Source organism: Procambarus clarkii, chromosome 5, assembly GCF_040958095.1.
Source record: "Procambarus clarkii isolate CNS0578487 chromosome 5, FALCON_Pclarkii_2.0, whole genome shotgun sequence".
Lineage (NCBI taxonomy): Eukaryota > Metazoa > Arthropoda > Malacostraca > Decapoda > Cambaridae > Procambarus > Procambarus clarkii.
Window position 1 is genome coordinate 14,175,602 of NC_091154.1, and position 13,344 is coordinate 14,188,945.

The 13,344-nt window shown below is 37.9% G+C and overlaps 1 protein-coding gene across 17 annotated transcripts in view; it reads right to left on the reverse strand.

Moving 5' to 3' along the window:
• The window catches only part of LOC138373387 (uncharacterized), a 57,361-nt gene that overhangs the window by 30,923 nt on the left and 13,094 nt on the right, over positions 1–13,344 (reverse strand). For all 17 annotated transcript variants that reach the window (XR_011231174.1, XR_011231179.1, XR_011231181.1 and 14 more), the window contains 2 exons: positions 12,927–13,132; positions 11,968–12,109 (listed from right to left, as the gene is read on the reverse strand). Coding sequence is in view for 11 of the 17 variants with exons in the window: in XM_069339626.1 (XP_069195727.1) it covers positions 11,968–12,109; positions 12,927–13,132 (348 nt within the window). In the remaining 6 variants the exon portion in view is untranslated. The remainder of the gene's footprint in view (positions 1–11,967; positions 12,110–12,926; positions 13,133–13,344) is intronic.

A 13,344-nucleotide genomic window follows, 5' to 3' on the forward strand; every position in this document is an offset into this window, starting at 1 on the left:
GCACGCATTAGAACGACTACAGACAATCGTGGAACACCTCATGGACGGAGAACATAGGATCGCGCACGATGAACACTCCCGACGGACGGCACGGATTGGCACACGCAGGTCCTACTCACCCGCCCTGGGGTCAACCTCACTGGGCTAGTCTCTGCAAGGGCGGGACACAGCGATAACGGCGACACGAGGATGTCCTGGCGTGGCGGGGCATAGCACGCGAGGCATGCACGAGGTAATACGCCCACAACACGCGGACATCAAGACGCCCGCATTGTATACACATGCACCAGACGGGGCTCCATTGGTCACTTCCAAGATGCTGCTTACCTAGCAGCATTTACCAGCCATGTACGCCCGACTCTGTACCTTTTTTCAGTACTGGAAATTCCTGACTGTTTTTTTAATGGCAGAGGTAACGGGTGTACGGGCACGGACGTGGACGCAGACAAGGAAAAACTCCATGATACCCCGCGACGCAGAACTTTCGGCTACGCCATTCCTGGTGGCACGGCCCCCAACGTCAGATGAGAAGTCAACGCCCTACACGCTGATGCCCCTTACGCGGCCTGCGCCCTCACAATGACTACGCCCCACATTCTTTACGGATTGGACGGGCCACGCAGCTGTCACATTAACGGGCATGTGCAGGAAACAATTAAGGCCGTCGGACGATGGAGGCGTGACGTTTTCACTCATATGTCAGGCAAGATGTCATCACGCTTCCACATTGAAAACATTCAGCGGCCAGATAAAAGGCATGAAAATAAACAAAATAAAGCAGACGACCGAAACCCTAGCTCAGGCTCTCTGCACCCAGCACTGCCGGGTGGGTAAACATTGGGCAGCAACGATTAGAGCCATGATTTACCGCATAAAGGTCCGGTTTCGTGACGAAACATACTACACCGGACCCCAATTACTAAGGAAAATCGTCGACATCACGAATGCAGCCCCGTTGGACATCCGTGACGATGCTGACGGCGCTGTACTTCTCTATTCAAGCGAGCAAGCTCTGGAGCAACTGTTTGCACCAGACCACCAGGACGCCCTACGAAACTCCAACCTGATCATCACTCCTAACCGTCGCTACTTGGCTGAACGAACCATATTCGTCAGCCACACGAGTGTCTACACCGCCACCCAGGACCCTGGTACCATCAACACCAGAAAACACGGCTCTGACTGCTGCTACAGTCAAGGCCACCCAACAAACTGTGCCTCAATTGCGGAGATCACATCGCCGTCTCCATGGACTGCCAAGTACGACTAGATGAAATAAATAAACAGTAACTGCCAACCCAACAACCAATCAGCCGGCAAGCTTCGATATCCAAGCTACATTATTTCCAGTGCTTCTGCTCCTGCTACACAGACGTCCACACCAGGCCAACCAACCAAGTTCCTAGAATCACCATTGTTTCCATCTACCTCGGCTGAGACCGTCACATATGAGGCCCCAGACTTCGACCTAAACCCAAGCAAATCAAGCAAGAAAAAGCTCTACTATGGATTTACCTCATTCACGATGGCACTTTCAACAGCAATCGAAGCACAAGAATGGCCATTGCCTTAGAATACAACAGGATCATCAACCAGCTCAAGACCTGCTTTTCCTTACCCTGTGTTTGTCCACCACGAGACCTTGGAACATTATGTTGACCTCTGCGCTCTGGAGAGGGAATACGTCGACCCTAAATACGACTTCAAGAGGGGACAAGTGACCTTCCTGGAAGAAGATGAAGACCCGACAGGAACACCAATAACGCCGATGTCATTTGGGAAGTACATGCGAATACCTCGTGGTCAAGATAACAACAAGCAACAGTGAACTTTCCTCTCACCACCTCAATAAGGAAGACGCCTCCTCCAAGCCAGACAGACCACCTCAAGTGAACCAGGACGACATCACCCTGCCCCACCACTAGCCTCCTGCCGCCCAAGAAGAACTTAAGCTACAGGCTTTGCTGGAAAAAACATCTACAATCCAAGGTGGACGGGCCACCGAAATTTCAAGCCTCCTCTCTCCACGTCCAAATCCTCTTCCAAGAATTTCATCGCCCCATCTTTTTTCCTCACATCATCCTTTCCAAGCTCTTTGGACATCAATCCAAACCAATTCCGCGGCCAGCGGGCACTCGCCCTTCGGGGGGGGGGGGGGGTCCAGCCATCTGGCTCTGCGAGTGGGGGTGCAGCGCCGGCCCCTAAGTATTACGCTGTCCGCAGCTACTTACTCTCACTTGTAAGAATATTGTTAAATTTGTCCTATAGGTGTATTCTACAGCTACTAGTAATTTACCATTTCACATTATGTCTGGGATTGGCGCATTATTTCTGTCATGTGTTAGGCCACTATATGATACTCTATAAGCCCTGATTCTACTTGAAAATTATGTAAACGTTTGCCTTACTTGTACCAATAGTTAATAAGGATTCCGCGTTCTGCAGACCATGTTCTATTTAGTTACCGGATATAAGCATATGTATTAATGTTATTAAGTCATTGTAGTCAAGTTATACATGTATTTATGCTGTTGTAAACTTAAACAAGTTACCTGTTCATTAACATGGTCTGAAAAATTTATTTATTTGTTTCTACTAAAAAATTAAATAAAATAGTTCCCAATGCTGTCGTTGTCTCATTCCTCCGTTATCAGAAAATAAGGATTACTAGGTACATGAAGACTGGCCATTGTACTGGCATTTGAAAGTTAGTTCAAGTAGTTTGCAGTTATTTTTACTCTATAATCTCAATATGTATGTAGAACAAATGTGTAATACATGTATAACAAATTCATTAATGAAAATCAACTATCCACTATATAGACCTGAAAAAGTGTAACTTAGCGACAACCAGAAAATGGTCACTGCTTGATCGCAAGCGGGGATATTTCTGATGGGGGAGAAAGAAACATTTGCGCAGCGCGTCCCGCGGCGTTGCGCAGGCAGTCTGGGGCCGTATAAATACGGGCGCATAGAGGGGCTCTGCCCTCACAAGACCACCGACGACCATTCCCTTACCCTGCCATAAACATTGAAATTTGACACCCTACCTCAGGAGCCACTCTGACCACAGGTCCACCAACTACATTTCCCTCCCTCCAACTCTGCCTCCACTTACATTGTTCACACACACATATTGTACACCACGCAAGTGTGGACTAGTGTGTAAATCTTACTGATACTACACTTAACGTTTATTCTTTCTCAATGTGTTGTATAAAAGGATCTGATTATACCGTTTCATTTCCAACTCCTTTTCTTGGAAGAATGCCACATATGATCGTACACACACACACAAGGTATACTAGGTGAGTACTAGTTGAGTACTCACACACAAGATATTCTAGGTGAGACTAGGTGAGCATACACACACAAGATAGTCTAGGTGAGTATACACACACACGCAACATATAATAGGTGAGTACACACACACACAAGATATACTAGGTGAATACACACACAAGGTATACTAGGTAAGTACTAGTTGAGTACTCACACACAAGATATTCTAGGTGAGACTAGGTGAGTATGCACACACAACATAGTCTAGGTGAGTATACACACACACGCAACATATACTAGATGAGTACACACACACACAAGATATACTAGGTGAATACACACACAAGGTATACTAGGTGAGTACTAGTTGAGTACTCACACACAAGATATTCTAGGTGAGACTAGGTGAGCATACACACACAAGATAGTCTAGTGAGTATACACACACACGCAACATATACTAGGTGAGTACACACACACACAAGATATACTAGGTGAATACACACACACAAGGTATACTAGGTGAGTACTAGTTGAGTACTCACACACAAGATATTCTAGGTGAGACTAGGTGAGTATACACACACAAGATAGTCTAGGTGAGTATACACACACACGCAACATATACTACGTGAGTACACACACACACAAGATATACTAGGTGAATACACACACAAGGTGTACTAGGTAAGTACTAGTTGAGTACTCACACACAAGATATTCTAGGTGAGACTAGGTGAGTATGCACACACAACATAGTCTAGGTGAGTATACACACACACGCAACATATACTAGATGAGTACACACACACAAGATATACTAGGTGAATACACACACAAGGTATACTAGGTGAGTACTAGTTGAGTACTCACACACAAGATATTCTAGGTGAGACTAGGTGAGCATACACACACAAGATAGTCTAGGTGAGTATACACACACACGCAACATATACTAGGTGAGTACACACACACACAAGATATACTAGGTGAATACACACACACAAGGTATACTAGGTGAGTAAACACACACAAGGTATACTAGGTGAGTACTAGTTGAGTACTCACACACAAGATATTCTAGGTGAGACTAGGTGAGTATACACACACAAGATAGTCTAGGTGAGTATACACACACACGCAACATATACTAGGTGAGTACACACACACACAAGATATACTAGGTGAATACACACACACAAGGTATTCTAGGTGAGTAAATACACACAAGGTATACTAGGTGAGTACTAGTTGAGTACTCACACACAAGATATTCTAGGTGAGACTAGGTGAGTATACACACACACTCAACGTATACTAGGTTAGTACACTCAGAAAAAAGATATACTAGGTCAATACACACACACACACAAGATATAGTAGGTGAGTACACATACACACAAGGTATACTACTTGAGTACACACGCACAAGGAAAACTATGAGAGTACAAACACACAAAGTTTGCAACGTGAGTACACACATAAGGTATACTAGGTGAGTACACACACACACGTTTCTCCTCTAGAGATTAACTCAAAAGTTATTCCTCTAGAGCATTTCCTTGCGAACAAATTGATACCAAAATTAATTAAGGTCAGCAGACCGAAAAAGAGTATAAACATTTCAGTATTGCGAGCGCACATGTCCGCATTTCAATGCCCCCTTCCAGGGCTGGGGTGCCGGAGTGCGCAATAAACAACACACATCCGGCGGCTGCTTGTCGAAGGCGGAAGTGGAGCCTATATAGGCCGTTTGTCATGATAATTAGTGATGGCTCTTATTTTGATTATGGGTCCGTAATAAAATGAAGTCTTTTTTCTTAATTTATATTACCATGCTGGTAGAATACACTTCTTGATGATGAATATGGAGTACACATGAAATACCACACAGGATGAGTATGGATTACACAAGAAACTATTTATTTATTTATATATATATTCAATAAGTTACATTGGGTTTATGAAAGTACATAACATGATGTGTTTACAATCTTTTAAAGCCACTAGTTTGCTTTACAAGGCAAACCATTGGCTTTACAAACTAGTGGTGGATAAGTTCGGAAACCTATGTCACCATATGGGACTGGTGGTTAATGAAGACAAAACTAAGTTTGAATGTAGAAGTCGGAGGCCCATTATATTGAAAATAAATGGTAAAAACATAGAGAGAGTTAATATATATAAATATTTAGGCATATATGTTGGATATACCCATGAGAGTTTGGAAGCTGAGATGAACAGACTGTTGGGTCAATGTCGGAAGAGATTACAACCTCTGAAGGCCTTGGCATGCTGTGGAAAGGGAGTGGGAGTCCCTGTGCTACGAATGATATACTTGAGTACTGTAAGATCCCTTATTGATTATGCTGCACCTGTTATTTCTTGTTTTGGTAAAGGTAGGATGGACAAGTTGGAGCAGGTACAAAATGAAGCCATGAGAATTATCTTAGGATGCCCAAGAAATGCTATGATTGAGAAAATGAGGATGGAGTTGAATCTGCAGAGTATTGGGGATAGAATTGCAGAGATAAATGTAGCTTCTGCCATTAGATTAATGAGAGGTGGGGGAGCTAATGAATTAATCCTCTCGGTTCAAAAGGTGGGAAGTAATGAACAATGTATGATGAAGAAAAGAGTATATATGAATACCTTATGTTCTAATGTTATTAAGTATGATGTTATTACAGAGTGTATTGCTGTGCCCAAGAGAAAATTCACACCACCATGGGAGGATTGTAATGTAGATGTAGTAATTACTCCCTTGCAAAAGAAAAAAAGTATGTATGAAATAGGAGAGCTGAGGGCAACATATGATTGTATAATTAGAAAATTGCCTACAGAGAACACACTACATGTATATTGTGATGGGTCAGTAGCTAGGGATGGGAAGGCAGGATGTATATTGTGATGGGTCAGTAGCTAGGGATGGGAAGGCAGGATGTATATTGTGATGGGTCAGTAGCTAGGGATGGGAAGGCAGGATGTATATGTTCTTAACATTCTGAAACCTATCTTGTTTGCTGATGATACTACCCTCATCTACTCCAACCCCAACCCACATACACTAAATAATGTTGTTAATAATGAACTAAAAAAAGTCCACTTATGGATGTCAACCAACAAACTAACACTTAACATAGAAAAGACCTACTACATCTTATTTGGAAGCAAATCTACAAATGCAATTCAGCTTCAGATAGACAATGTAAACATTAGCAATAACAATGATGGAAAGTTTCTTGGCCTATTCCTAGACAAGAGACTCAACTTCAGTACCCACATAACTAAGAAAGTCTCTAAAACAGTTGGTATACTCTCCAAAATCAGATATTATGTACCTAACTCTGCTCTCATCTCTCTATATTATACACTAATCTATCCCTATCTCAACTATGGTATCTGTGCATGGGGTTCAATCAATGCAAACCACCTCAAGTCCATCATCACCCAGCAAAAATCTGCTATCAGAATAATATCAAATTCTGCTTTCAGACAACACTCAGCCCCCTTGTTTAACTCCCTAAACATGCTAAACATAATCTCACTCCATAAATTCTCTTGTGTCAACTACATTTACAAAACCCTGTTCTTAAATGCAAATCCTGCTCTGAAATTCTTCCTGGACAGATGTAATAGGACCCATTATCACCACACCAAAAATAAATATCTCTTTGATATCCCCAGAGTTAAACTTAATCTGTGTAAACACTCTATGCAAATAAAGGGACCCAGTTTATGGAACTCACTCCCTATTGAATTGAACAGCTGTCCAACTTTTTACATCATTCAAAATCAATACTAAAAAGTACCTAATTTCATCTTCGTAGTTTTTCACCTTTTGCCTTAAAATTGCACTGTATCTATTGCTACCCAATCTCCCAACCTTTATGTTCCCAATTTGAACATCTTTACCATTGTGATCATTGCTGTCTTATATGTGCTGCCAATCTGCTGTATGGTGTTTATTAATCTTGTTTATCTGTATCTATTGCTACCCAGTCTCCCAATCTTTATATACCCAATCTGAACATCTTTACCATTGTGATCATTGCTGTCTTATATGTGCTGTCAATCTGCTGTATGGTGTCTATTAATCTTGTTTAAATTACCAATCAAGCTGTCAGTGTAATCAATCAGAGCTTTAATATAACAATGTGCTTTAATATACTTGCTAAGCTTTCTCATCTCATTTTTCTCTTGCAATGTATTTGTTATCATTTATCAATTCTGATAGAAATTACCTACTTAAAATTATCTGCTAGATTAAGGACCTGCCCGAAACGCTGCGCGTACTAGTGGCTTTACAAGATTGTAAATACTGTACTATTCAATGTATTCTCACAAACCCAATGTACCTTCTTGTATATATATAAATAAAATAAAATAAAATAATATAAAATATTGTGATGGGTCAGTAGCTAGGGATGGGAAGGCAGAATGCAGTATGCCAAACTGAATTCGTGCGCCCCTTGAGGGACTTGAAGTAGAGGGATAGGGATCACAGGATAAGTATCGGTTGCACAAACTACTGGTAACAGGATGAGTATGGGTTGCACAATAAATTACTACAAAGTGGTTGAGTATGGGGTGCACGTAAATGAAGACTCCCAAGAACCAAATCAGAGATCAGCCCAAGCTTCATCTTGAGGCAAAGCTCAATGCCTTAAGCCATATTGATGCTCTGTCCACAGAGCATTCTCTCTCTCAAATCATAATAGTATACTAATGGTTCCCTACACCACCCCTCAGGTGCAGCTGCAGCAGGCTTGGGTGACATGATGACTATGGGGTGCACAATAAACTAACACTCACAGAATGAGTATGGGCTGCACAATAAGCTACCTCTCACAAGATTAGTAATAAAGAAACATTAATTTTTAGGGTAGGGTGACTGAAACTTATCCTGGGGTAAAAATGTTTATTAATATTTATTATAGTTAAATGAATTTAGTAAATTATTCAATATATTGTATTATAAGTGAATTGACACTAAACTATAAATGATACTAATAAGGTTTTAAAAATGAAAAACAGTAAAAATCCTTCATGTAAGATAAGGAAGTTGAAAAGTAAATTAACTGTAAACTAAATTATAAACTGTAGACATAATATAAAGTATTATAAGTAAAATACCTATAAACTACCAAATAATAAGGTGTAAGGAACCATTTCTATTGTTTGTCCTTTTTTACCTGTTTCCTCAGGTATTTTAAAATTCCCATTCCGTTGTTACTACACTTTTTTCCTGGTGTAGTTCCCTGTGGTTCAAATTTTACTACATGTACTTCTTGCTGCTTCTGAATGATTGCTAATGGTAGCCCTTGTTGCACCTGCAGAACTTTTTGTAAATGTTGCACCTACGGAACTTTTTGTAAATGTTGCATTTGTTGCACCTGCGGAACTTTTTGTACTTGTTGCACTTGTTGCACTTCTTGCACCTGCGGAACTTTTTGTACTTGTTGCACTTCTTGCACCTGCGGAACTTTTTGTACTTGATGCACTTCTTGCACCTGCTGCACTTGTAGCTCGTCATGATTTTTTTCCAGGGCATTATCGCTATCAAAAAACACAATACAAGAAGAGGACAAGAAGATCTTCACCACTAACTTCTTTTTGTGTAAGTAGTTCACATAATATATAAATATATCACCACCTATTATTTTCTCTCATATATATATATATATAATGACAGTGTCAGACCATGGAGGAAAATTGAAACAGGAATTTCCTTAAGTACTTTCGTATATTAATACATCTTCAGAAGACTCCTTCTGAAGATGTATTAATATACGAAAGTACTTAGGGAAATTCCTGTTTCAACTTTCCTCCGTGGTCTGACACTGTCACATTTTTAATCACGTGTTTATTTTCGTGATATACACACACACATATAAATAAATAAATAAATAAATAAATAAATAATATAATAAATAATAAATAATATAATAAATTATATATATATATATATATATATATATATATATATATATGTATATATATATATATATATATATATATATATATATATATATATATATATATATATATATATATATATATATATATATAATTTCAATCCCAATTTCAATTTCAATTCAATCATCTCTGTCATTGATGTATATGGCAAAAACTGTGTGGCCCAAAACAGCACTATGTCTTAACATAATGGGTCCAAGGGCCCATAAGGTCTCAACAGCATTAAGGGCCCTTTAGCAAACCAGTGTGCTGGGGCCCCTATGACACCCATGACGTCTTTGTATCATTTCAAGTTTGTACATGTACTTCTTAAGATATGGGCACCATACAACTGCTGCATATTCTAGCTTTGGTCTAAAAAAATCATGAACAATTTATTTATTATTTATCCATGAATGTATTTAAAAGCAATTTTAAAGTTCAAAAGTGTAGCACAACCTCCTGGCACAATGAGCTTTATGTGGTCCTCTTTATGTAGACAATGAACATTATCGGTGCCAGAACTAAACCCTGTGGTACTCCACTCGTGACATTTCTCCAGTCCAATACATTGCCTCTGATTACTGCCCTCATTTTCTATCAGTTTGAAATTTTTTAATCCATGTTAGAAGCTTACCTGTCACCCCTCCAATATGTTCCAGTTTCCAGAACAAACTCTTATGTGGAATTCTGTTGAATGCCTTTTTTAGGTCCAGATAGATGCAGTCAACGCAACCATCTCTTTCCTGTAAAATTTCTGCGGCTCGATCATAGTAACTGATTAAATTTGTTACACAGGATCTTCCATTTCGAAAACCATGTTGACGGTCTGATATTATAAAGCTTTTCTCCCGGTGTTCTACCAGTTTAGTTTTACTTGTTTTTTTCCAATATTTTTACTGTTACACTTGGCCAACTGCTTTGTTCTTACTTAGCTCCTTGAGCAATTTTTTAACTGTGTACGTACATGCAGTATTTTTATAAATCTTTATTTTTTTTCCAGCACGCACAAGGAAGCTTGATGCAGATAAACTTACATTAGGATCAGAAGGTGATAGCGATAATGCCCTGGAAAAAAATCATGACGAGCTACAAGTGCAGCAGGTGAAAAAAGTGCATCAAGTACAAAAAGTTCCGCAGGTGCAAGAAGTGCAACAAGTACAAAAAGTTCCACAGGTGCAAGAAGTGCAACAAGTGCAACAAGTACAAAAAGTTCCGCAGGTGCAACAAATGCAACATTTACAAAAAGTTCCGCAGGTGCAACATTTACAAAAAGTTCTGCAGGTGCAACAAGGGCTACCATTAGCAATCATTCAGAAGCAGCAAGAAGTACATGTAGTAAAATTTGAACCACAGGGAACTACACCAGGAAAAAAGTGTAGTAACAACGGAATGGGAATTTTAAAATACCTGAGGAAACAGGTAAAAAAGGACAAACAATAGAAATGGTTCCTTACACCTTATTATTTGGTAGTTTATAGGTATTTTACTTATAATACTTTATATTATGTCTACAGTTTATAATTTAGTTTACAGTTAATTTACTTTTCAACTTCCTTATCTTACATGAAAGATTTTTACTGTTTTTCATTTTTAAAACCTTATTAGTATCATTTATAGTTTAGTGTCAATTCACTTATAATACAATATATTGAATAATTTACTAAATTCATTTAACTATAATAAATATAATTGGAGGGGTGCATATTGGAGGGGTGACAGGTAAGCTTCTAACATGGATTTAAAAAATTTCAAACTGATAGAAAAATGAGGGCAGTAATCAGAGGCAATGTATTGGACTGGAGAAATGTCACGAGTGGAGTACCACAGGGTTTAGTTCTGGCACCGATAATGTTCATTGTCTACATAAAGCCATAAAGAGGACCACATAAAGCTCATTGTGCCAGGAGGTTGTGCTACACTTTCGAACTTTAGAATTGCTTTTAAATACATTCATGGATAAATAATAAATAAATTGTTCATGATTTTTTTAGACCAAAGCTAGAATATGCAGCAGTTGTATGGTGCCCATATCTTAAGAAGTACATGTACAAACTTGAAATGATACAAAGACGTCATGGGTGTCATAGGGGCCCCAGCACACTGGTTTGCTAAAGGGCCCTTAATGCTGTTGAGACCTTATGGGCCCTTGGACCCATTATGTTAAGACATAGTGCTGTTTTGGGCCACACACTTTTTGCCATATACATCAATGACAGAGATAATTGAATTGAAATTGAAATTGGGATTGAAATTATATATATATATATATATATATATATATATATATATATATATATATATATATATATATATATATATATATATATATATATATTTATATATTTATATGTGTGTGTGTATATCACGAAAATAAACACGTGATTAAAAATGTGACAGTGTCAGACCACGGAGGAAAATTGAAACAGGAATTTCCTTAAGTACTTTCGTATATTAATACATCTTCAGAAGGAGTCTTCTGAAGATGTATTAATATACGAAAGTACTTAAGGAAATTCCTGTTTCAATTTTCCTCCATGGTCTGACACTGTCATTTTATATATATATATATATATATATATATATATATATATATATATATATATATATATATATATATATATATATATAGATATATATATATATATATATATATATATATATATATATATATATGAGAGAAAATAATAGGTGGTGATATATTTATATATTATGTGAACTACTTACACAAAAAGAAGTTAGTGGTGAAGATCTTCTTGTCCTCTTCTTGTATTGTGTTTTTTGGTAGGATACCATGTGTCACCCGTGCTGGTCCTTTTTTGTAATAGATAACGATTGATTCATACTCACAGCCACGCAGATATGTTAGCTGAAAAGCAAATAATATTTAAACAATAACACTATATGGGAAAATGCAACAAAATAAATGTTTGAAGCATAGCTGGGCATGTGCAATAGAACCCATAATAGAATCACAATACCAGAAATAAATATCTTTGATATCCCCAGAGTCAAAGTTATTCTGTGTAAATACTCTATGCAAATAAAGGGACCTTGTCTATGGAACTCACTCGCTAACAAATTTAAAAACTGTCCAACTTCTGCCATTTTAAAAAATAAAACCAAAAAGTACCTAATTTTATCTTGATAGTTTCCTAACTAGTGCATTAAACTCGCACTGTATCTTATGAAACCCAATGCCAGAATATATGTGCCTAAACCATACAACTTTTCCATTGTAATCATTGCTATCACCTTATATCATGATTGTTATATTGAATGCATATCTTACTATATTATACCTTGAAATATTCCTCAAATTATGCTACAATTTATATGTTGATAACCCTCAAATTTTACTTTAATGTACATAGTAATCTTTGTAAAACTTTCTTACAATGTACAGCCAATTTTTTCCAATTTTGCTTTAAATTGCCTATTCAAAATTATCTGTTAGATTAAGGACCTGCCCAAAATGCTAAGTGTGCTAGTGACTTTACAAGAATGTAAAAACATCAATGCTATGTACTCTCATAATCCCAGTGTGCTATCTTGTATATAAATAAATAAACAAATAGTATGTAAGTACTGTACAGTATTATTCATGTTGATTCTATACCTTATCAAGCAAGTTCAGCATAAGAAGAATACAAATGAATACAACAGATGTAGACAAACTTCAATACCTGATTTTCAATCCTTCGTAGAACCCGGCTTGCTGTATTTCGTTCTAAAGCCTTCTTGCCTTTAAGTAGAAAACAGGATTCCTCTTCTTTCTTCATTAATTCTCTACTGTTTCGGAAGTCGCACTGGCAGAACTTGCAAACATTGCTTCGGACATGCACACATTGTGTGCAGTTTGTGCATCTCCTCATGAATTTTCCCTGAAGACCTGAAGGAAATAATTTCTAATAAAATACTTATATTCAAATCACCTATGCTGCAAAAATTATAAGTTAAATTGTTGTTCAAATGTACTACAGTAATCAAATATATTATTTAAATTATGAAATAATCTACATTAACACTAGTGATAGCAATGTTAAAAATTTTAGGACTGCATCTGGAAATAACTTTAATTTTGGATGTGATTAACCAGGCTGT